The 24,638-nt window shown below is 45.9% G+C and overlaps 1 protein-coding gene, 2 non-coding genes and 1 pseudogene across 3 annotated transcripts in view; 3 read left to right on the top strand and 1 right to left on the bottom strand.

The window, feature by feature from the left end:
- The first annotated feature begins 478 nt into the window (after positions 1 to 478).
- Positions 479 to 585, top strand: LOC137555079 (U6 spliceosomal RNA). Its single transcript, XR_011027783.1, has one exon. It is a non-coding gene; the product is annotated as a U6 spliceosomal RNA (small nuclear RNA).
- Positions 586 to 2,704: 2,119 nt separating this feature from the next.
- Positions 2,705 to 2,811, top strand: LOC137555078 (U6 spliceosomal RNA). Its single transcript, XR_011027782.1, has one exon. It is a non-coding gene; the product is annotated as a U6 spliceosomal RNA (small nuclear RNA).
- Positions 2,812 to 10,422: 7,611 nt separating this feature from the next.
- LOC137555088 (U6 spliceosomal RNA) lies at positions 10,423 to 10,519 on the top strand (annotated as a pseudogene).
- Positions 10,520 to 22,341: 11,822 nt separating this feature from the next.
- Positions 22,342 to 24,638, bottom strand: part of PRDX4 (peroxiredoxin 4) — a 57,377-nt gene continuing 55,080 nt past the window's right edge. The window contains exon 7 of the mRNA XM_068265807.1: positions 22,342 to 22,471. Coding sequence (XP_068121908.1) covers positions 22,421 to 22,471 — 51 coding nt within the window. The 3' untranslated portion in view covers positions 22,342 to 22,420. The remainder of the gene's footprint in view (positions 22,472 to 24,638) is intronic.

Genomic DNA, 24,638 nt, shown 5'->3' with positions numbered 1-24,638 from the left:
GAGAGCACCCGCAAAGCTTCTCTAAGCAATGGTATGCAAACCAAGTTCTGGGCTTCTTTGCAGATGTGCTTTCTTCGGTTCTGAGGTGGTAATGTCCCCTGGGTTTTTCTTTTTTCAGCACTTATAGTAATGCTTTATCACCTACCGTTCTCTTGTCGAACACTTTTCTAGGTAGCCTGGGCTCCTTGTCATTTCCTACAGTGGGTGGAAAGAGAGAAATCCCCGCCCACTAGATGATTAGCATAATTTATTCACCTTCGGCTAGTACCCAAGCTGCAATAGTGGTTGCAATATTGCTCTTCTCTGCCAGGAAATTTGATTTCCAAGGCAAAATATTTAGCCCTCTCCTGTTTATTGCTCAGCTTTCTGCAAGGTTTTCACCCTCCAAACTATAGGGGACTCTTGATTTTACTCTCTCTAATGTGCAGGTAGTATCAGGGCGCCGGGTATATATACTTTGGTGAAACAGCCCTTAGTTGTGCTCGCTTCGGCAGCACATATACTAAAATTGGAACGATACAGAGAAGATTAGCACGGCCCCTGCGCAAAGATGACACACAAATTCGTGAAGCATTCCATATTTTTAGGGATCTTCCTCTGGGCAAAACTTTGATCTTTTCATACGACAGAACGCAGTCTTACATGTCGGGGTTCAAAGTGCTACATGTGAGAGCACCCGCTAAGCTTCTCTAAGCATTGGTATGCAAACAGAGTTCTGGGCTTCTTTGCAGATGTGCTTTCTTCGGCTCTGAGGTGGTAATGTCCCCTGGGTTTTCTTTTTTCCGCACTTATAGTAATGCTTTATCACCTACCGTTCTCTTGTCAAGTGGAACACTTTTCTAGGTAGCCTGGGCTCCTTGTCATTTCCTACAGTGGGTGGAAAGAGAGGAATCCCCGCCCACTAGATGATTAACGTAATTTATTCACCTTCGGCTAGTACCCAAGATGCAATAGTGGTTGCAATATTGCTCTTCTCTGCCAAGAAATTTGATTTCCAAGCCAAAATATTTAGCCCTCTCCTGTTTATTGCTCAGCTTTCTGCAAGGTTTTCACCCTCCAAACTATAAGGGACTCTTGATTTTACTCTCCCTAATGTGCAGGTAGTATCAGGGCGCGGGGTATATACAGGATCTTCTCAAAAAATTAGCATATTGTGATAAAGTTCATTATTTTTTGTAATGTACTGATAAACATTAGAGTTTCATATATTTTAGATTCAAATACACACAACTGAAGTAGTTCAAACTTTTTATTGTTTTAATATTGATGATTTTGGCATACAGCTCATGAAAACCCAAATTTCCTATCTCAAAAAATTAGCATATTTCATCCGACCAATGAAAGAAAAGTGTTTTTAAAACAAAAAGTCAATCTTCAAATAATTATGTACAGTTATGCACTCAATACTTGGTCGGGACTCTTTTTGCAGAAATAACTGCTTCAATGCGGCGTGGCATGGAGGCAATCAGCCTGTGGCACTGTTCAGGTGTTATGGAGAACCAGGATGCTTCGATAGCCGCCTTAAGCTCATCCAGAGTGTTGGGTCTTGCGTCTCTCAACTTTCTCTTCACAATATCCCACAGATTCTCTATGGGGTTCAGGTCAGGAGAGTTGGCAGGCCAGTTGAGCACAGTAATACCATGGTCAGTAAACCATTTACGAGTGGTTTTGGCACTGTGAGCAGGTGACAGGTCGTGCTGAAAAATGAAATCATCTCCATAAAGCTTTTCAGCAGATGGAAGCATGAAGTGTTCCAAAATCTGATAGCTAGCTGCAGTGACCCTGCCCTTGATAAAACACAGTGGACCAACACCAGCAGCTGACATGGCACCCCAGACCATCACTGACTGTGGGTACTTGACACTGGACTTCAGGCATTTTGGCATTTCCCTCTCCCCAGTCTTCCTCCAGACTCTGGCACCTTGATCTCCTAATGACATGTAAAAGTTGCTTTCATCCGAAAAAAGTACTTTGGACCACTGAGCAACAGTCCAGTGCTGCTTCTTTATAGCCCAGGTCAGGCACTTCTGCCGCTGTTTCTGGTTCAAAAGTGGGTTCATGCTTCCATCTGCTGAAAAGCTTTATGGAGATGAAGATTTCATTTTTCAGCACGACCTGGCACCTGCTCACAGTGCCAAAACCACTGGTAAATGGTTTACTGACCATGGTATTACTGTGCTCAATTGGCCTGCCAACTCTCCTGACCTGAACCCCATAGAGAATCTGTGGGATATTGTGAAGAGAAAGTTGAGAGACGCAAGACCCAACACTCTGGATGAGCTTAAGGCCGCTATCAAAGCATTCTGGTCCTCCATAACACCTGAGCAGTGCCACAGGCTGATTGCCTCCATGCCACGCCGCATTGAAGCAGTCATTTCTGCAAAAAGAATTCCCGACCAAGTATTGAGTGCATAACTGAACATAATTATTTGAAGGTTGAGTTTTTTTGTTTTAAAAACACTTCTTTTATTGGTCGGATGAAATATGCTAATTTTTTGAGATAGGAAATTTGGGTTTTCATGAGCTGTATGCCAAAATCATCAATATTAAAACAATAAAAGGCTTGAACTACTTCAGTTGTGTGTATTTGAATCTAAAATATATGAAAGTCTAATGTTTATCAGTACATTACAGAAAATAATGAACTTTATCACAATATGCTAATAAGAAGATCCTGTATACTCTGGTGAAACAGCCCTTAGTTGTGCTCACTTCGGCAGCACATATACTAAAATTGGAACGATACAGAGAAGATTAGCATGGCCCCTGCGCAAGGATGACACGCAAATTCGTGTAGCGTTCCATATTTTTAGGCATCTTCCTCTGGGCAAAACCTTGACCTTTTCATATGACATGTCGGGGTTCAAAGTGCTACATGTGAGAGCACCTGCAAAGCTTCTCTAAGCAATGGTATGCAAACCGAGTTTTGGGCTTCTTTGCAGATGTGCTTTCTTCGGCTCTCAGGTGGTAATGTCCCCTGGGTTTTCTTTTTTCCGCACTTATAGTAATGCTTTATCACCTACCGTTCTCTTGTCAAGTGGAACACTTTTCTAGGTAGCCTGGGCTCCTTGTCATTTCCTACAGTGGGTGGAAAGAGAGGAATCCCTGCCCACTAGATGATTAGCATAATTTATTCACCTTCGGCTAGTACCCAAGATGTAATGGTGGTTGCAATATTGCTCTTCTCTGCCAGGAAATTTGATTTCCAAGCCAAAATATTTAGCCCTCTCCTGTTTATTACTCAGCTTTCTGCAAGGTTTTCACCCTCCAAACTATAAGGGACTCTTGATTTTACTCTCCCTAATGTGCAGGTAGTATCAGGGCGCGGGGTATATATACTCTGGTGAAACAGCCCTTAGTTGTGCTCGCTTCGGCAGCACATTGTGATGATCTGCTCAGCTTTTTGACCATTGTTTAGGTTTGCATGCTGCAGGACTCTGGAAAGAAGAGCTTCTGTCAGTTTTGCAGCTTGTGCTTGCAGAGGAATTTGCATACGTTGTCATGCAAATTGCCTGGCCACATTCATTGGAGGCGTGTACTATAAGTACTATGTGTTTCCCACAATGCTTCGCTGGTCATAAGGATTCCTTCCAGTGAAACACTCTGGAGAGTGTCAGCCATGCTCTTTGTTTGAAGATCAGCTTAGAGTAATTCCTGGAAACTGTGCTAGGCAGGTTCCCTAGTGCAGTTAGGATTGTTTATCTGTTTTGTTTGTCTGTTGCGATTGTCCTGTCCCAACAGTGGTCGACAGGAAATCGTTCTGATCTCTGTTCTTGGAGCATAGCTGGTGCAGCGGTTGCTACCAGCTATCTCTTCTGTTCTGCCTCTCTGGATCGCACTAGCATCCTGCGCTAGTGCTGTGGATCCTTCTGTTCTGTTACTCTGTCCCTGGATCGCACTCGCTTCGCGCTAGTGCTGTGGATCCTTCTGTTCTGTCTTCCTGGATCGCGCTAGCCACTTTCGCTAGTGCTGTGGATCCTATCTCTCGCTTGTCCCTGTATTCGTGTGTCTGTCTTGTCTGCTACGATCGCTTGCTGGAGGCTCGGTGAGGTAACTGTTAAGCAAGCGCTCGTGTCCTCTGTTCCATGTTTGTCTGTCGATGGTTAGTTAGGCGTGCTTGTCTCTATTGTGCTTATCACGTGGAGACCGCGCATAACCGCGTGCACTGTTGCGAATGAGTGCGGTCTTTGCGGTTAGCTAGCATTTGTTATTTTCCGCATCTCCTCATTGTATGATTTGCTGTGCCTTTGCTATCCTTGTATTCCGTTCTGATCTGCCTTGTGTGACGTTTGGCGATCGCACCTCTCACGATCGCATTTCTGTTTCGTATCTGCTGTTGTGTGTGCGCGGTCGCGGGCTGGCGACTAGATTGGCGCACACATCCAACCTGTCCCTTTGCTCGTTCTCATTCACAATCGCTTCTCTTGCGATTGCGTTCTGCGCTTCGTACAATTCCTGTCTGGCATTTGTGGAGGTACAGAGGATTGGTTCCTCTGCACTCCCCAGCGCCATCTGCCGACAGGAATTTCCCTCTACGGGTGCGCAGCACCTTTTGCTGGGTGCCTGCAATTATACGCTTGTGGAGGATTTCCGCCGTATCAGCGCACGCGTTGTGCGCTGCACACTGAGAAGGTTTCACATTCGTTACAGTATGACCAGCCCAACCCAAAACCCCAGTGTAGACGGAATTTCTGATTTGTACGATTTTGTCGAGTTTGGGTCCTGTGTCTTTAAGAGCTTTAAAAGGCTAAATTCAGAGACCAAGGCGGAATTTCTTTCTGAATGTGTGAGGTTTTGACTGAATCCCACCTTTCAGATTTCTGATCCGTCCACGTCGGCTCTTCTGTTTGCCTAGGTGCTCTTAAAAGACGATTTGTTCACCTGGGCGTATGATCTGTTAAAAATAAATTCCTGGAATGATAATCTATATCAGTTTCTTGCAGTGATATTCTCTCACTGGTTTAAACTGCCTGGCTTGCCACCTGTTCTGATTGAGTGTGTAGCTGCTGATAAGTCAGCTGATCTTTCCCTTCCATGCAAAACCTTTCAGTATGACAATCAGTTCAATGTGTCTGTTGCCACTTCAGGTTTTAAACAGCAGACATGCAAAGTTGCAAAAAAGGGAAAAACTAATAAGCGCAAGCATCTGAATAAAACAGTCCCTAATGATGTGTATGATGATGTTGCTCAATCTCCAGGTTTTTTGCCCCAATCCAAAGCTTATATGGATCCTGCTATAGGTAGGATCGCACACTATATTAAAGCAGTTAAAAAATCTGTTCTTGTTCCTGAACTCCAACCATATGGAGATTATCTAGATACTGGCTTGTTTGAACCTCCATTTGCCTCATGGGATGTCGGGGCCTTATTGGAGGAATTTGATTTTGATTGGAAAGCCTTTTGCGATTTTTACATCGCTAAAAGCGAAGATGTCTTGAATGCTTGTCTCGATTCTATGTACCTTTTGATTGATTCCGATGAATGTGACAAGGATGATGTGGATCTGTTGATCTATGTATGGCAAACGATTTTGGATGAGTTGCACACACACCAACCAATTGATTCCAATAAAGAGACATCGTTGTCGGATGATTGTTCCTGCCTTTCTGGGGTAAAGCATGTGAGTCTGGACTTTGTGCAATCTGAAATTAATGAGTGTGCTGCTGTGGTTGATTCCTGTGCGAATCCTGAAGGATTCTCTCCTGACAGTGTGCAGTTTGAATCTGTGCGATCTGATGCCTGTTTCTCGGATGTTCCTGCAGATTGTGATCGGCTTGAATCTGCCGGTTTCCTCAAGGATGTGTGGGATCCTTTTTCATTTCGAAACAGATCTTTGAGATCTTCCGTCTGTGACCCTGCTATGGGGAAAATTTCTTGACTATGCAGCGTCAAAAGTAAAATTAATATGCCTAATAAAGTTTATCCTGTTGATGTCACTATTTCTTCTGCAAATGAGTCTCTGTCTCACCCTGTTCACACCTGTAAGGACCCGTTGCCTGATGACAGTTGCTCCAGTGTTTCGGTCCTAGATGCCTTGCAGTCTGCTCCGCAGATCGGAGGTTTGCGCTATGGAAGCATCAGTTTCACAACCTAAAGTGAATTTTGATTCACAGGTTTTGCGTTCTGACTCCTCGGATTCGACATTGTTAGCCGAATCTAAGAGTGAGACAGCGCTTCGGTTTTGCGAATCTGATGCTGAACCTTCTTTGCCTTATTCAGAGACGCTTTCTCTGCACCTGCCCTGTACCATGAATGAAAACATGTTTTCCTTTCACACTGACATTTGTGAGCCCCTTTCTTGCTCTGTGGGAAGTGCTGATTCTGCACCCTGTACTCTAGATGAGTCAATGTGGCTTTGCTTAGAATCCCCTGCAGTGTCCCTAGAGGCTCGTCTAGGTATTGCCACTATACTCACCTGTTTTTCTGCAATTTTGGAGTTACAAGCTAGTTTGACTGCCACACAGAATTCTGGGTACAGTGAGAATGAAGTTAGGGAGTCAGTGTGTGTTCCAGTAAATATACCTGTACATTCCCCTCATGATGATAAGATCCAGTCTCAGTTTGTGGTGGAACCTTCCCTGGGACATCTGCCCTGTTCACAAACTAAAGTTCCAGTTTTGCCCTGTAATATGAATAGTACAGAATCCTTCTTAGAAAAAACTTGAAAAATGATGTTCCTGAGGTCTTGTTTGATGTTCTGGAGGTCTCCGAGTTCCTCCCAAAGGGTGCAGAACTTGTAGGAGATGTCTCCTGCCCCCCAAGTCCTTCTGAGGTGTTGCCCTCTTCCGTAGGCATTGCTGCCTTGCTGGCTACCTTTTCAGCTCTGGTGGAGCTTCAGTCATGTGTAGTCAATGATGATATTGCAGTCACAGAAATTTCCGAATTTGAATCCGAGTCTTCTTTTGAAAGTCCAGTGCTTGAGACCATTGCTCGTGATGATTCTCTGCCCGGTCCTGGTTTTGGTTTCCTCGTGTCGGACTCTGAGGTTGGCAGTTCCCCAACATGTCCTGAGATTTCTCCTGTGCTGGTGTATTTCAATGTGCTCTGTGACCCAGAAAGCCCAAGTGTGCCTCGGTTACCAGCATACTCAGATGCTTCCTCGGTGGAGACATGTTCTGATTTAGCCTGCTTTCTTGCATGCCCAGAAGTGGTCCCTGAAAGTTTTGATCTTGATGGGTGTCCTCGTAATTCTGAGTCTGGAATTGTCATTGGTTTCATAGGGGTTCTTGATAGTTCTCCATGTGAGCCTGGTGATTGTTCTGCCCTCTTGGGATCTCTGTGGAGCTTCAAAAGGTTCTGGGAAATTCCGGGAGAAATTTTGCTTGGTACCCTGGATAAGATCAACGGTGGCTTTTGTGTTGTAAGGGACACTTCGAACAGGTTTTGTGGCAGATTTGGTATTTTCGGACGCTCCTTGGAAGGTGGTGGGTTTCGGTGGCTTCTTCTCTGGTATCCACAGTCCTGATAGGTGTTACGCTGAGACTTGTAGTGCTGATGGGCATGTTTCGGTGGCATCTGCTTCCGATGAGGTCGGTTTCGGGTGGACTGACTCTGGAATTGGACCTTGTCGGGCTGTCCCGACCTTCATGAGTCTTCAGTTTGAGTCTGTGAGTCTGTTGCTAATAGCAGTTTTGAGGGTAGTCTGGAATTCGACCCTGGAGGGGGGGGGGGGGGGGGGGAAGTACTGTGATGATCTGCTCAGCTGCCTGTGCAGGTGTAACGATCGGTGAAGCACAGAGAGGGTCTGATTACCGGTGATCTGCAGTATCACCGATAATCCGATATACCAGTTAACCTTTGTTCACCCGAGTAGAGTGTGGTGTTTGGTGTAAACAGTAAAATAGAAAGGACTGAGCCTCAGTGCAGTAAGGAGTACTGCACCATTCCTTCTGGACTCTCCCGGAGGGAGGAGTCAGGCTGAGAGAAGGAATGTCAGAACGAGAGTGACACTCAAGAGGAAGTGTCACTATCAGGACTGGGAACCGCCTCTAACACTAAGGTCGGTTCTCGAGGTCGGACAGATCAGGTCGTAACCACACGGACAGACAAGGTACAGAATCAGAAAGCAAAGGCGGAGTCTAAAGTACAGGCTGGGTTCGGCAACAGAGTATCAGAAATATCGAGGTACAAAATCAGAAGGCAGATGCAGAGTCTATGGACGAGCCGGGGTATGGCAACAGAGTATCAAAATGGCAAGGTACAAGATCAGGGTACAGGAGGATAGTCAGGCAGGCAAAGGGTCATAACAGATAATCACAATCAAACTAGTACTTTAAGCTATCATCAGAATCTAGCTAAGTGTAGGATTACAGCTCCAGCTGGTCCCGGTACACTTAAGGATCTGACTACAGGTCTGAGTGCTCCCACGTATGTGTTCGCAACGCCAGACAACCAGCAACTGAACAGCCAGCAGTATATATGCACAGGCATCTCTCCAGCACCACCCTAAGTGCTGGACCAATGAGTGGAGCCAGAGTCAGCTGACCAGCCTGGTCAGCTGACTCACTTCTGGCTGTAATATACCATTGTAGTCCCTTACACACCCCAATGAGTTCTGGGTCACCATGAGCTTGCTGGTTAGTCTGTGCCTCTCGGATTTACAAGCCCTACTCCATAGAGCCAAATTAATCCATGCCATGCACTGATGAGGATCAAACAATCCGAAACAGTCTGTATGCATGTTGGATTATTATGGCTCTGTACATATTAACAAGCTGACACATCATTGCATTCCAGCGGTTCTGGAGGTGTGTTTAGCTTCTAAGGGTACAATGGTTAATTTGCATATATTCAGCAGTGGTGCCTGGGAGACATCTCGAGCTCACTCCAACCTGAATTATCGCAAATTCTTTCTGTTTTAGGAAAGCAAACTTTTGTTTTTCTTGGCTGTAATATAAACCCTGCCTGAGTGCGCGCGCGTCACTCTAAAGCTAGAGGGACTACGTGTCCCAGCCACACCAGCACCGCTCTGCGGTGTCTCCGAAGTGGGGCCATGCGCGCTAACCGCCGCGTCCAACGCGGCGGTTTCTCCGCGCTCCGCCATGCCTTGCACGGAGACAGCCGCCTCACACTGAGAGGAGGCGGCCGCCTCTCCGTGCTCTGCCACATCGTGCGCAGAAAGAGCCGCCTCCAGCTGACTCATGGCGGCGGCTCTTCCGTGCTTCTTCACAGCAGGCAGGCAGCTTTTTGACCATTGTTTAGGTTTGCATGCTGCAGGACTCTACAAAACTGACAGAAGCTCTTCTTTCCAGCTTATGCTTGCAGAGGAATTTGCATACGTTGTCATGCAAATTGCCTGGCCACATTCATTGGAGGCGTGTACTATAAGTACTATGTGTTTCCCACAATGCTTCGCTGGTCATAAGGATTCCTTCCTGTGAAACACTCTGGAGAGTGTCAGCCATGCTCTTTGTTTGAAGATCAGCTTAGAGTAATTCCTGGAAACTGTGCTAGGCAGGCTCTCTAGTGCAGTTGGGATTGTTTATCTGTTTTGTTTGGCTGTTGTGATTGTCCTGTCCCAACGGTGGTCGACAGGAAATCGTTCTGATCTCTGTTCTTGGAGCATAGCTGGTGCAGCGGTTGCTACCAGCTATCTCTTCTGTTCTGCCTCTCTGGATCGCACTAGCATCCTGCGCTAGTGCTGTGGATCCTTCTGTTCTGTTACTCTGTCCCTGGATCGCACTCGCTTCGCGCTAGTGCTGTAGATCCTTCTGTTCTGTCTTCCTGGATCGCGCTAGCCACTTTCGCTAGTGCTGTGGATCCTATCTCTCGCTTGTCCCTGTATTCGTGTGTCTGTCTTGTCTGCTACGATCGCTTGCTGGAGGCTCGGTGAGGTAACCGTTAAGCAAGCGCTCGCGTCCTCTGTTCCATGTTTGTCTGTCGATGGTTAGTTAGGCGTGCATGTCTCTATTGTGCTTATCACGTGGAGACCGCGCATAACCGCGTGCACTGTTGTGAATGAGTGCGGTGTTCGTGGTTAGCTAGCATTTGTTATTTTCCGCATCTCCTCATTGTATGATTTGCTGTGCCTTTGCTATCCTCGTATTCTGTTCTGATCTGCCTTGTGTCACGTCTGGCGATCGCACCTCTCGCGATTCTGTTTCGTATCTGCTGTTGTGTGTGCGCGGTCGCGGGGTGGTGACTAGATTGGCGCACACACATACAACCTGTCCCTTTCCTCGTTCTCATTCACAATCGCTTCTCTTGCGATTGCTTTCTGCGCTTCGTACAATTCCTGTCTGGCATTTGTGGAGGTACAGAGGATTGGTTCCTCTGCACTCCCCAGCGCCATCTGCCGACAGGAATTTCTCTCTACGGGTGCGTAGCACCTTTTGCTGGGTGCCTGCAATTATACGCTTGTGGAGGATTTCCGCCGTATCAGCGCACGCGTTGTGCGCTGCACACGGAGAAAGTTCCACAATCGTTACACACATATACTAAAATTGGAATGATACAGAGAAGATTAGCATTGCCCCTGCGCAAGGATGACACGCAAATTCGTGAAGCGTTACATATTTTTAGGCATCTTCCTCTGGGCAAAACCTTGACCTTTTCATACGACAGAACGCAGCCTTACATGTCGGGGTTCAAAGTGCTACATGTGAAAGCACCCACAAAGCTTCTCTAAGCAAGTATGCAAACAGAGTTCTGGGCTTCTTTGCAGATGTGCTTTCTTCGGCTCTCAGGTGGGAATGTCCCCTGGGTTTTCTTTTTTTCCGCACTTATAGTAATGCTTTATCACCTACTGTTCTCTTGTCAAGTGGAACACTTTTCTAGGTAGCCTGGGCTCCTTGTCATTTCCTACAGTGGGTGGAAAGAGAGGAATCCCCGCCCACTAGATGATTAGCATAATTTATTCACCTTCGGCTAGTACCCAAGATGCAATAGTGGTTGCGATATTGCTCTTCTCTGCCAGGAAATTTGATTTCCAAGCCAAAATATTTAGCCCTCTCCTGTTTATTGCTCAACTTTCTGCAAGGTTTCACCCTCCAAACTATAAAGGACTCTTGATTTTACTCTCCCTAATGTGCAGGTAGTATCAGGGCGCAGGGTATATATACTCTGGTGAAACAGCCCTTAGTTGTGCTCGCTTCGGCAGCACATATACTAAAATTGGAACAATACAGAGATTAGCATGGGATTGTTATTTTCTACAGTGGGTTAACCAAGAACTGATCTTTCTACTTTCTTTTACTGCATTTGTGGTACATAACAGGCACATATAATTGTATTGGAATTTCTGCCTTAAATAAGTTAGAACAGTATCATAGTAAGTAGCATGTTTGCAAAATGGATTTGAGCTTTTTAATAATAGGAGTTTGGTTTGTAGAAAGAGATTTATTCAAAGGCAGGTAAAGGGTTCATTCACACTAGAAGCACTTTTCTGAGCAGTTTGCGATTGGTAAGCGTATTTTTATTAAAATTACTTCTGTTCACTTTCATTGAAACGCAGTAAAGAAAAAAAACACAGAAAAATTACCATAATTTCACAATCACATATGCAACAATCACAGCAGTTTTCCACGATTTTTATGAAAGAAATTGAGAGCAGTTTTAAAAAACTATTCAATTCCAATACACTCAGAAAAGTACTTCTAGTGTGAATGGGCCCTAAACAACCAGATTAAATATTTTATGCTTTTCCTTCTAAAGGTAAAAATTCACATCATGCCCTTCAGTTATGTATCAGCCACTGGGAGACTTGGGCGTAAAGCAAAGTCGATATACGGCTCACCCTGCTAAAGTTCCTGTGCTGCTAATTACTATTCCCCCCTCTTTATGAACATGGATAGTGGGCTAAGACGTAAGTTAGCTGAATTACAGTGTTTTTAGAGTTATTTGTACTTCGTGTTTATTGCATCGCCTAAATTACTTACTGAGTACCACTACAGCTGTAATTCCTGTTAAGGCCTAAATTAGCGCCAGCAGCTTCCAAATTTCCTGCGCCGTTTTTATAGCGCTTGTCCTGTCCTACCCAGATCAAGCATTGTAGTGCATGCACACGTAAGGGGTTGCTGGTTCTGCTTCAAGGGAAAAAAAAAAAAGTTATACATCCTTGGAACTCCAACACTTAGTACATTTTGAGTAGTTTCTTTAAGGACTATTTAGGAATGAGGCTTAATACATTTCAGTATAAAGAACCATTTACTCTTATCCGTTTATATTTTTTTTACAGAAACCACGATTTGAGCACCTAGTGACTACTATGAGCTATAGCATGAGTGCATTATCTTCACCATTTTGACCACTGCAGTTCAGAACAGCAAGCAGGGGTGGTCAAATAGAATACAAATTATTAAAAAAAAAAAAAAAAACTACATGAAGGAAGAGTTAACACACTAGTCTATGAAGCAATGGACACTAAACACACATGGTGTATAGTCAGGGCCGGCCCACATGAGGCAGGGTGAAACTTTTGCCTCAGGCGGCACATTTCTAGGGGCGGCATCCGCCAGTCGGTGGGTGCGGGGAGCTGGCCGCCGAGCTGGTGGGGTAGCAGGCAGGACGGGGGTATTGGGCCTAGCGGCGGGGAAAGGAGGTCAGACCCCCCCTCCCTCGCCTGGGACCCCTGATCTGCGCTCCCCTCCAGCCTTAAATAGATCAGAAGTAGCCGCTACTCGTAAGAGGCACAGGCGGGGAGGACTCACTTCTTCCTCCATTCAGCGTGCGCTCCACTGACGTCACTTCCTGCAACGCCGCCCACTGTATTGTAAGTGGACTGCGTTGCAGAAAGTGACGTCAGTGGAGCACACGCTAGATTGAGGAAGTGGTGAGTCCTCCCCACCCGTGCCTCTTACGAGTAGCGGCTGCTTCTGATCTAAGGCTGGAGGGGAGCGCAGAGCAGGGGACCCAGGCGAGGGAGGGGAGGTCCGACCCCCTCCCCGCCGCTAGGCCCAATACCCCCGTCCTTCCCGCTACCCCTCCGGCTCGGCGGGCCCCCCCCCTCCCCCCCACATGGGGGGGGAGGGGCGGCAGCAATAATTTTTTCAAAATTTGCCTCAGGTGGCAAAAAGAAGTCTAGGGCCAGCCCTGTGTGTAGTAGAAGAGGATCATCTTCTAGGAGAAAGCTTACAATCTCTAAAAGGAATGATCAGCTAAATAATAATAATAATAAAAAAAAAAATCTGATTTACTTACCTGGGGCTTTCTCCAGTCCCTTGCAGCAAACTATACCACACTGACAGCTTCGCTCTCCAGCGCCAGACCAGCATGGCTTTGAAAACACACTCCTAATTATTCACCCTCTTTGCTGATGAAAGACTTGGTTTACCTCTTGGTAATTAGCTCAATAAAACAATTAGAGGTTCCTGAACTTTCTGCGGATGGGGACGGTCGGCAGGTCTGCTCAAACAGGCCAATTTAACAACTTTGAATGTAAAATACAAGGTAAAATTAAAGTTTATTTTAATAATGAAACAGATAGTCGGCATATATTTTTCATGTGCTATAGAAATGTCCTGAGTGAAAAAAAGGTGCTCGGTTCACTTTAAGCCTTGGATGTCTCCCATTACTTTACTTTTTCCGGAGGTACGGCTATTTTATTTGCATGGAACACTGCTATTTTGACTGCCAATTTGTTCAATTGGACAATAGTTTAGTTTGACACAAATAGATTTGATTATACATTTTTGAGGGGTGGAAAAACCTTATTTGTATGTGTTCCCAGGACCCTTACACCCTCCCATACCATGCAGTGTACTCCTGTACTACGCTTAAATCGGTATTTTAACCATAAAAATCTAATTTCAATAGCAATTGGGCTGAGTGTATTAAGTGATAAAGATGCTAATCCTGCATTCAAAATTTGCAACATTTTTCTGTTATGGTTTGGAGTGATCACATACTTTAGGAGCATTGGCCCTTTAGTAGTCAGTGCCAAACAGATGAATGTTGGGATTTCTTTTTATCTATAATCTATTACTCCTCTTCCATTTCCCTGCCTAGCTGCTTATCAGAAACTTGTGATTACAAGCAAGGCTGAGGTGACTCCACGATTGGAGTAAAAAAAACAAAAAAAAAAAACAGTGCAGTTCCTAGTATACACATCCGTGGGAGTGTGTGAAGACTCTGGGAGGAGGGCAGCTAATGAATACACAATAAGTAAGAGAAAGGGGGGGGGGAGACAAGAGTCGGTACGTTTCCACTTGTGCGGCGCGATTTGCTCGCAGAAACCACGTCAACGAATCCGCATACGGTTGCGGATTCGTTGACGTTTTCATGCGGCTTTTCACGTGGAATCGTTCGCAATTTTAACAACGCGATTTTAACCATGTCAATGCCGGCAAGCATGGACATGTTTTTTTTAACAAAATCGCACGCGGAAACGCCGGGAAAACCGCAAGACTCAAGTGCTTGTGGTTTTCCTATTTAGTTACATGACCGACGATTCTTGTGCGGGTGTGCGGCATGCAAATTCTGACGGCTCTGCTGTGCAGATTTTTTCTGCAGAGCGAGCCGCACAGAATTCCTGACAAATGGAAACGGCGCCATCCACTTGTATTGGTTGAGCGAATCTGCATGCAGGAAACGCATGCAGATTCGCTCTAGTGGAAACAAGCCCTCAGGGAGGATATGATGTCAGCATTAGCTTGGCAAAATGGCCACTGCCTAGAATAGGATTTTCTGCTTTTCCTTTATAAAAAATTCACAGGAATCATTAAACGGATAGCACAATACATCTGTTATGCAGGTATAAGTAGTATTTATCTACATATATGTAACAATTGGTGTCAGCACACAGAGAGAATCTGATTATTGATGATCTGCAGAATCATCAACAATACAGATGTATACCTGATTATGGATGATCTGCAGAATCACCAATAATACAAGCATGACTAACCTCTGGACACCCAATGAAGTGTAAGTGTTTGGTGCAACTGTAGGCCATCTCCCGTGGGGCGGGAGACACAGATAACTTCGGCCAGAGACCACCTGAGGAGCAGGTGGCCCTAGGCTGTGCAGGGACCATCTCCTAAGAGAGGGGATAGAGATAATCTGGCAGCCAGTGATTCCCTGGTAAACTGTTAATCAGACTGTACTGCAGCCAGGGGACTCCTATGGGGTGGAGGCCACTGGTTGCACTGCAGGCAGGACTCTCTGAGGAGCAAGAGTCCTTGCAGCTAACTGACACAACAGAGGAAACTAAGTGAGAACGCAATCGCTTCTCTTGCGATTGCGCTCTCACTTGGTTTCCTCTGTTGTGTGTCCGCCGTCGCAGGTTGGCGGCTAGATTGGTGGACATACATTCCTCATCTGTGCTTATTCGGTCTTGTGTCGCTGTTAGCAACCGCCATCTCTGGCGATTGCCTTCTCACCTCATCTTCCTGATTGTGTGTTCATCGTCGCAGGGTGGCGACTAGATTGGTAGACACACATACCCTCTGTCGCTTTAATCTCTCTCTTTCAGGGCTATCTTGCCCTGCGTTTCTTCCCTTCGTGCAATTCCTGTCTGGCGTCTGTGGCAGGGCAGAGGAGCTGTTCCTCTGCACTCCACAGCTCCACCTGCCGACAGGAATTTCCCTCTACAGGTGCCTTGCACCTTTTGCTGGGTTCCCTCAAATTATACACTTGTGGAGGATTTCCGCAGTGTCAGCGCACGTCTTGTGCGCTGATCACGGAGAGAATTCCACAATCGTTACAGTATGACCAGCCAAACCGAAATTCCCAGTGTAGAGGGAATTTCCGAGTTATACGATTTGGTAAAATATGGGTCCTGTGTCTTTAAGAGGTTTAAGATACTGGACTCTGAAACCAGAGATGAGTTCATATCAGAATGTTCCAGATTCTTGGCAAATCCTGAATTTCAGGCCACCAATATTTCCACTTGGAGTGGTCAGATTACTTACAATCTTTTCCAAGGGGATCTGTTTGTGTGGGCTGATGAGTATGCCAGACACAAGAATCTGAGACATAACCCTCGCAGGTTTCTGGCTCATGTATTTTCTCGTAAGCTTAGAATTCCCCTGCCAGGCTGTTTCTATGAGTTTTTTTCCTGCTGTGCAAAATGTTGATCAGATTAGGTTATGCAACATTTCTCTGTCATTACCATATGTTAATGAGTTGGTGCTTGCAGGCCAATCTGCTGATTCGGCTTGTCAGCCAAAAGATTCGTTGCCCATAGCAACCACAAATAAAGAGGTTATTTCTGTCAAGTCTGAAATGTGCAAAACCATTCAGTATGATAATCAGTTCAATGTTTCTCTTGCCACTTCAGCTTCCAAGCAGGTGCAAGAGAACTGCCTGGATACGCTTCTTGCATTTAGACAGCAGACATGCAAAGTTGCTGAAAAGGGAAAAACTAAAAATCGCAAGCTTCTGAATTAAACACTCCCTATTGATGTTGCTCAGTCTCCGGGTTTTTTGCCCCAATCCAAAGCTTATGTGGATCCTATTATAGGTAGGATCGCACACTATATTAAAGGAGTTTAAAAAAATCTGTTCTGGTTCCTGAACTCCACCCATATGGAGATTATCTTGATACTGGCTTGTTTGAACCTCCATTTGCCTCATGGGAAATTGGGGCCTTGATGGAGGAATTTGATTTTGATTGGAAAGCCTTTTGCGATTTTTACATCGCGAAGATGTCTTGAATGATTGTCTCGATTCTATGTACCTTTTGATTGATTCCGATGAATGTGACGAGGGTGATGTGGATCTGGTGATTTATGTATGGCAGACGATTTTGGATGAGTTGCACACACACCAATCAATTGATTCCAATAAAGAAACATCGTTGTCGGATGATTGTTCCTGCCTTTCTGGGGTAAAGCATGTGAGTCTTGACATTGTGCGATCTGAAATGAATGGGTGTACCACTGTGGTTGATTCCTGTGCGAATCCTGAAAGATTCTCTCCTGACTGTGTGCAGTTTGAATCTATGCGATCTAATGCCTGTTTCTCGGATGTTCCTGCAGATTGTGATCAGCATGAATGTGCCAGTTTTCTCAAGGATGTGTGGGACCCCTTGTCATTTAGAGACAGATCTTTAAGATCTTCCATCTGTGATCCTGCTATGGGGAAAATTCCTAAATTATGCAGCATCAAAAGTAAAATATGTCTAATAAAGTTTTTCCTGATGTCGCTATTTCTACTGCAAATGCGTCTTTGTCTCACCCTGTTCACACCTGTAAGGGCCCGTTGCCTGGTGACAGTTGCTCCAGTGTTTCTGTCCTGAACGCCTTACAGTCTGCCCCACAGATCGCGGAGGTTTGCGCTATGGAAGCGTCAGTTTCACAACCTAAAGCGATTTTTGATTCGCAAGTTTTGCGTTCTGACTCCTCGGATTTGACATTGTTAGCCAAATCCAAGAGTGAGACAGCGCTTCGGTTTTGCGAATCTGATGCTGAAGCTTCTTTGCTTTGCCCAGAGAAGCTTTCTCTGAACCTGCCCTGTACCATGAATGAAAACATGATTTCCACTCGCACTGACATTTCTGAGTCCCTTTCTTGTTCTGAGGAAAATGCTGATTCTGCACCCTGTACTCTGGATGAGTCAATATGGCCTTGTTTAGAATCTCCTGCAGTGTCCCTAGAGGCTCGTCTAGATATTCCTACTATACTCACCTGTTTTTCTGCAGTTTTGGAGTTGCAAGCTAGTTTGACGGCTACGCTGAATCCTGGGTGCAGTGAGATTGAAGTTAGGGAGTCAGTGTGTGTTCCAGTAAACATTCCTGTACATCCCACTCATGATGATGAAATCCAGTCTCAGATTATGGTGGAACCATTCCTGGGACATCTGCCCTGCCTGCAGGAGGTATTTAATGTTCAGTCCTGTAACATGGATAGTTCAGAACCCTTCATAGAAAATTTGGAAAATGACATTTCTGAGGTCTTAGTTGATGTTTTGGAGGTTTCCAAGTCCCTCCTAAAGGGTGCAGAACTTCTAGGAGATACCTCCTGCCCCCAGATCCGTCTGAGGTTTTGCCCACTTCAGTGGGCATTGCTGTTGTGCTGACTACTGTTGCAGCTCTGGAGGAGCTTCAGTCTTGTGTAGTCAATAATGAATATGGGGTAGATACCAGTAGTCACAGAGATTTCTAGGTTTGAGTCCAAGCCTTCTTTTGAAAGTCCAGTGCTTGTGACCACTGCTCGTGATGATTCTCTGCCCGGTTCTGGTTTTGGTCTTGTCATGACGGACTCTGAGGTTGGCAGTTCGACGGGTCCTGAGGTTCCCCTTGGGCTAGTGTACCCCGATATGTTCTGTGACCCAGAAAGCCCAAGTGTGTCTCGGTTGCCAGCCTGCTCAGATGCTTCCTCAGTGGAAATGTGTTCTGATGTTGCCTGCCCAGAGGTGGTCCCTGAAGGCCCTGGTCTTGATGCTTGTCCTGGTAATTCTGAATCCAGAATGGTCATTTGTTCCATATGGGTTCTTGATAGTTCTCCGTGTGAGCCTGGTGATCGTTCTGCCCTCCTGGGATCTCTGCGGAGCTTCAAAGTGTTCTGGGAGATCTTGGGAGAAATATTTCCTGGTACCTTGAAGGAGATCAGCAGTAGATGCTTGGTGGAAAGGGACACTTGGAATGGGTATTGTGGCAGGTTTGGTATTTTTGGACGGTCCCTAGAAGGTGGTGGGCATGGCTCGGTGGGTGTCGATGGCTTCTTCTCTGGCATTCACAGTCCTGATGGGTGTTACACTGAGACTTGTGTTACTGATGGGCATGTTTCGCTGGCTTCTCCTTCCGATGAGGTCGGTTTCGGGTGGGCTGAATCTGGAATTGAGCCTCGTCGGGCTGTCCTGACTAGTGTTAGGCGAACACCTGGATGTTCGGGTAAGTTCGCCGAACATGGCCGCAATGTTCGGGCCGAACCCCGAACATCCCGCTTTTGGGGGCCCTACGGGGTCGCAGGCATAAGGGGGGGAGCATGCCCCGATCGCGGGGAGGGGGGGGGGGGGGGGTCGGAAATTCCCCCCACCCCCTCCGCTAGAGCTCCTCCCTCTGCCCGCTTCCCCATACAAAAGTTTCAGGAAGTACCGGTCCGGTGGTAGTGGGGGGCTGGCAGTGGGCGGCACTGTGAAGTGAGTGACTGAGGAGAAGGAGTCCGGAGAGTGACACGTTGAGGGAGGCCGGGCAGCGGGCGGTTCAGCAGTAGTACGGTACTACTGCTTAACCGCCCGCTGCCCGGCCTCCCTCAACACGTCACTCTCCGGACTCCTACTCCTCAGTCACTCACTTCACAGTGCCGCCCACTGCCAGCCACCCACTACCACCGGACCGGTACTTCCTGAAACTTTTGTATGGGGAAGCGGGCAGAGGGGGGAGCGCTAGCGGAGGGGGTGGGGGGAATTTCCGACCCCCTCCCGCGATCGGGGCATGCTCCCCCCTTATGCCTGCGACCCCATAGGGGGGCAGTATTCGGCCGAACAGGGGCCCTGTTCGGCCGAACAGGGGCCATGTTCGGCGGCCAATTAGTAGTTCGGGGCGAACCCGAACTTAAAAGGCCGAACACCACCAGGTGTTCGGCCGAACTCGAACATCACCCGAACAGGGTGATGTTCTGCAGAACCCGAACAGTGGCGAACACTGTTCGCCCAACACTAGTCCTGACCTTCATGAGTCTTCAGTTAGAGTCTTTTGCAAATATCATGTTAGAGGCTCGTCTGGAATCCGACCCTAGAGGGGAGGGGGGGGGGGTACTGTAATGATCCGCCCAGCAGGCAGCTTTTTGACCACTGTTCAGGTCTCCATTCTGCAGGTCTCTGGAAGAGAGACCTTTTGTCAATTTTGTAGCTTGCTGCTGCTGAGGAATTTGCATACGTTTGTCATGCAAATTGCCTAGCCACATCCTTTGTAGGCTTGCTCTATATATAGCATGTGATTCCACAGTACGTCGCTGGTCATAACGGGTTGTCCTGTGAAACACTCCTGGAGTGTCAGCCATGCTTATTGTTTGAAGATTAGCTTAGAGTAATTCCTGGGACTGCACTAGGCATCCTTGCTAGAGCAGTCAGGATTGTATTATTTGTATTGCCTGTTCTGTCTGTCTGTGGGGTACTAACCAGAGCAGCGGTTGTTACTGTGGAATCACATGGTATATATAGAGCAAGCCTACAAAGGATGTGCCTAGGCAATTTGCATGACAAACGTATGCAAATTCCTCAGCAGCAGCAAGCTGCAAAACTGACAAAAGGTCTCTCTTCCAGAGACCTGCAGAATGCAGACCTGAACAGTGGTCAAAAAGCTGCCTGCCTGCGCAGGCAGCTGGGCGGATCATTACAATAATAAGGTGAATACAGCTCTTTAATTCGTCTTTTTAGAAAAGCGGTCCCATCTCCGGTCTTTTTAGAGAGGGATTTTATGGGAACGTTGTGGGGCAATTAAAATTGGGGGAAATATATGTAACAAACATGTTTATGATGTAGAATGCAATTTTAGATAATGTAGAAGATACAATATGTACTGTGTAGCAGCAATGCAAATATAGGTATGCTTCCGTGCAGGGTGCACTGACTTATGCACAATCAATTTTGTTTGGCACAATGATTTGACACATAATTTCACATATGTCATGTTTTATGTCCTAATCCAGTTGGCTTTTTCAAAATCACGTTTGTAGTAACAATTTTTTGTATAAGCACATTCAGGTTTCACTGTACACTGCCCCTTTAATGCAGTGCCAGCAGCCTATTTTTACTTGCTGGTTCGTCCAAATACATACACTAGCCTCTCGCCGTTATGGCGAGTCTCCACCCCCTCAGACACTCCTGCTCCACCCCAATGGCGTGCGCCAGGGGCGTGGCTTATAGGTCCTATCCGGAAAGCCGCTCTGCGCATTGCCATCACCAAGGACGCAAGCACGTAAGCAAGCGCCAGCTGGGCGCGAAACTGCTGTAGTGCCGTCCATTCATCCCTGGTCACCCGCATCCCGCACTCCCCGGACACCCTCATCAATGCAGGTTTGATCCATCTAATTGTAATTTGATGTGAATCCACCACTGCAATGTCTTTCGGCAAGATGCTACATTAAAGAACTTAAAGGGACTGATGCCCGGTCTGCCTTTATGTATGTATACCATTAGACTGTTGTTCACAGAAATTGGAACCGGTGCACGTCCGGAGTTTCAGCTATATGCCATTTGTTTGGGTGTCTTGGAAAGGGGAAGTGTTTATTGAACAATAAGCAAGTGCAGAGCCTGCCCCCATTTACACGGACTGGGTCTGAGTGCCGAGTGTTTTTTACTGCTCTACACTGTACCTAAGTGTGAATTCCCAGGTCCACCTGGTTCTAACACACTGTAGGATCTGACTGAGGTCTGAGTGCTCACACGTAAGTATTCTCAACGGCAGACAACCAGCAACTGACAAGCAAGATCTATATATACTGCAGCACTCCTCAGCGCCACCCCCAGCCACTCAGGAGTTCCGCTGGAATCAGCTGATCGTCCTGATCAGCTGATACCTCTCCTGCTGGCATAAAGGTCCTGTCTTCTAGTGCACGCGCGCGTAGCTCTCCATCTGTGTGCACTAGAAGGCCCAGGCAAACCAGACGCATGCTGCTGTGCGGAAACCGCCAGTCTGAACGCGGAGACAGCCGCCCTGACGCCAGACCGCGCGGCAGCATCTCCGCTATGCATTACAATATATATGTGTTTTTTTTATTTCTAGGTTAGCATGGGTGTTACATGTTCTTTAAGACTTCAGTTCCCCTTCCCATACTATGATCCAAATGGTTAGCTCCTATGGTTTGACCCGCACGACGGGAACCTCGCTGGAGCCATTGGGTGGCGAGTAATCAACTTTACACATTTCCTGCATATATCAAATTTTAGAACAACAACAGATCTAGCTTACACAGCTCTTTTGGGGGAATCTAGATGTGTGTTCCAGGCACAATTTTGACTGGTCATGTAGTTACTTACACAATCTGTTCAAGCCTTCAAGGCCAGTTAGCTCTCATGCAACATGGAAAACAAGTAAATCAATCAAAATTAGATGTCCCAGACTTTAGTTGTATCCAATGCATATAAAGAAGCTAGCACATCACGTTTGAGTGCAAAGAGGAGCAGAGACTTCCCACTTAACCTTCTAGGTTTACCGTCAAGCGGTAGACAGATTGTTGCCTAGCGCAACATGTACCTTGATAAAAGGGGCCCTGCATGGCTCAATCATTACCTTATTTGCTAGAAAACAAAAAATTCTTCAATGTGCTAGCTTCTTTATATGCATATGTTTAACAAGGAGCATCATCCCCTTTCTTCAGCTCCAGCACTCCCTGTATGAACTTAACAGGAATCCATTAGTGTGTGAGACAAAAACTTTGTATACTTCATTGTATCCTGGCTGTAGTGATTAAAGCAAAGGGGAAGAAAAATGGTGGTAAAAACCTGACAAATGAACAGTAACAAAATTCATAGAATTTTATTGAATATAATAAACCAGTTTCAATAGTTACTGATCCACCATGTTCAGTTGCTACAAATGTCAGTGTTGCTTATCAAAATACTTCAGTTTCCCAGCTGGGTCAGGAATTATCTAAGGGGGGGGAAAAAAAAAATATTCTTATAATAGCACATTATGAACAATGTATAAAGAACATATAGCATTTGCACATCTCCACTTGTCAATCAAAAATGCAGTTTAGCCCGATTTATGTCATTTTCAAAAGTTTAAATATGTTTAACCAATTACCCTTCCTGGACATAAAAGTTACTTCCAGGAGGCCATGTGCGCTCCTGGGCCGCGGTTCGTTAGCCAGGCAATCAGTGAATCGGGCTACGATGGCCGATCACTGATTCCTCTCTCCCGCAGAAAAAGCGACAGCTTCTCTCGGAAGCTTCACTTTTTCTGGCTCTAGCATCCCTCTAAGCATACATGTTACGCTTAGCGTGACGTCACTAAACAAACTCATGGCTGCCATCTTGTGGCCAAAACTACACCTAAATGTAAAAAAATAATCATATATTTACATTTAAAATGACAATTTACATCCCACCCTCCAAAAAATACCCACATAAAATGTTTAATAAAAAAAAAAAAAAAATTTACAACAACACGTAAATAAATACCTAAGGGTCTAAACTTTATAAATATCAAAGTAAAGATGAAATATTTCTTTTTTTTTTTATTATAAGCTTGTAAATAGTGATGGATGCAAAACAGAAAAAAATGCACTTTTATTTCCAAATAAAATATTGTCGCCACATACATTGTGTTAGGGACATAATTTAACCACTTTACCCCCGCCCGTACGAATTTCTCCTTCCCTTTTTCCATCCTTCAACCCCCAGGGACGGAGAAATCCGTACTTTGCGCACTCCCGCCGCTGCCCGCACTCCCGCTCGTAAACACGCCGCCCGCCGCTAGTAAACACGCCGCCGCCCGCTCGCCCGGAGATCAATGAACGGGAAAATCCATTCCCATTCGTTGATCTAAGCCCCGCAATGATCCGCTGCTCTCCGATGAGCAGCGCGATCATTGTGAAAAGTAAACACTTACCCAGCCTCCAAGTACTTCCTCCAAGCTTCCGGAAGGACGCTTGGAGGTCGCATTAAAACAAAAAGTTACTGTGGCCATCTTGTGGCCAAATAGTAAAACTACACCCTACACATTTTTCACATACAAATAAATTACTTTTACACAAAAAATTAACTCATTACCTCCCACACTCCCAATTTTTTTTTTTTTGTAATTAAAAAAAAATAATTAAAAAATGTACAATAAAAAAAAAAAATACATAAATAGTTACCTTAGGGACTGAACTTTTTAAATATTTATGTCAGGAGGGTACAACACTGTTACTTTATAAACTATGGGCTTGTAATTAGGGATGGACGCAAAACTGAAAAAAAAAAATGCACCTTTAGGGCTCGTTTCCACTATTGCGGTGCGGAATCGCCTGGATTCCACCGCTGATTAAATCACATGCGGATGCGATTCCCCATGCGGTTTTTGCCGCGAATTCGCATAGGTGAGGGTATATGCGATTTTAACCATGTCACTGCCTGTGTGAATTTACATCGGGACCTATGCGAATTTGCATGCGAATTTGCGGCAAAAAACGCATGGGGAAAACGAATGCGATTTCCCTATTAACTACATTGCATGCGATTCGCATGCATTCCACTCTCAGGCGAATTCGTTGGCTCTTTTGTGCGTTTTTTCACCGCTCAAAAAAACGCACATCACCAACGCAACAGTGGAAACAGGCCCATTCACTTGTATACCATGTGCGAATCCGCATGCGTTGGACGCATGTGGATTCGCGATAGTGGAAACGAGCCCTTATTTCCAAATAAAATATTGGCGCCAAACATTGTGATAGGGACATAATTTAAACGGTTTTATAACCGGGACAAAAGGGCAAATACATTTCATGGGTTTTAATTACAGTAGCATGCATTATTTAAAAACTATAATGGCCGAAAACTGAAAAATAATTTTTTTCCCACATTTTTCCTATTTTCCCATTAACCTTCCTGGCGGTAAGCCCGAGCTGAGCTCGGGCTATGCCGCGCAGGAAGATATCTCAGCCCCTGGTGGGGCGATTTTCTTCATTTAAAATGCTGTACGCGCAGCTAGCACTTTGCTAGCCGCGCGTACAGCTTGATCGCCGCCGCTCTGCGGCGATCGCCCGCACGCAGCGCCGCAAGAGGGCGCCCCCCCCCCCGCCAGAGCCCTGCGCTGCCCGGACCAATGAGTT

Source organism: Hyperolius riggenbachi, chromosome 2 (genome assembly GCF_040937935.1).
Source record: "Hyperolius riggenbachi isolate aHypRig1 chromosome 2, aHypRig1.pri, whole genome shotgun sequence".
In the NCBI taxonomy this organism is placed as follows: Eukaryota; Metazoa; Chordata; class Amphibia; order Anura; family Hyperoliidae; genus Hyperolius; species Hyperolius riggenbachi.
Note: the sequence above shows the minus strand (reverse complement) of the source record. Positions and strands in the feature narration are given on the sequence as shown.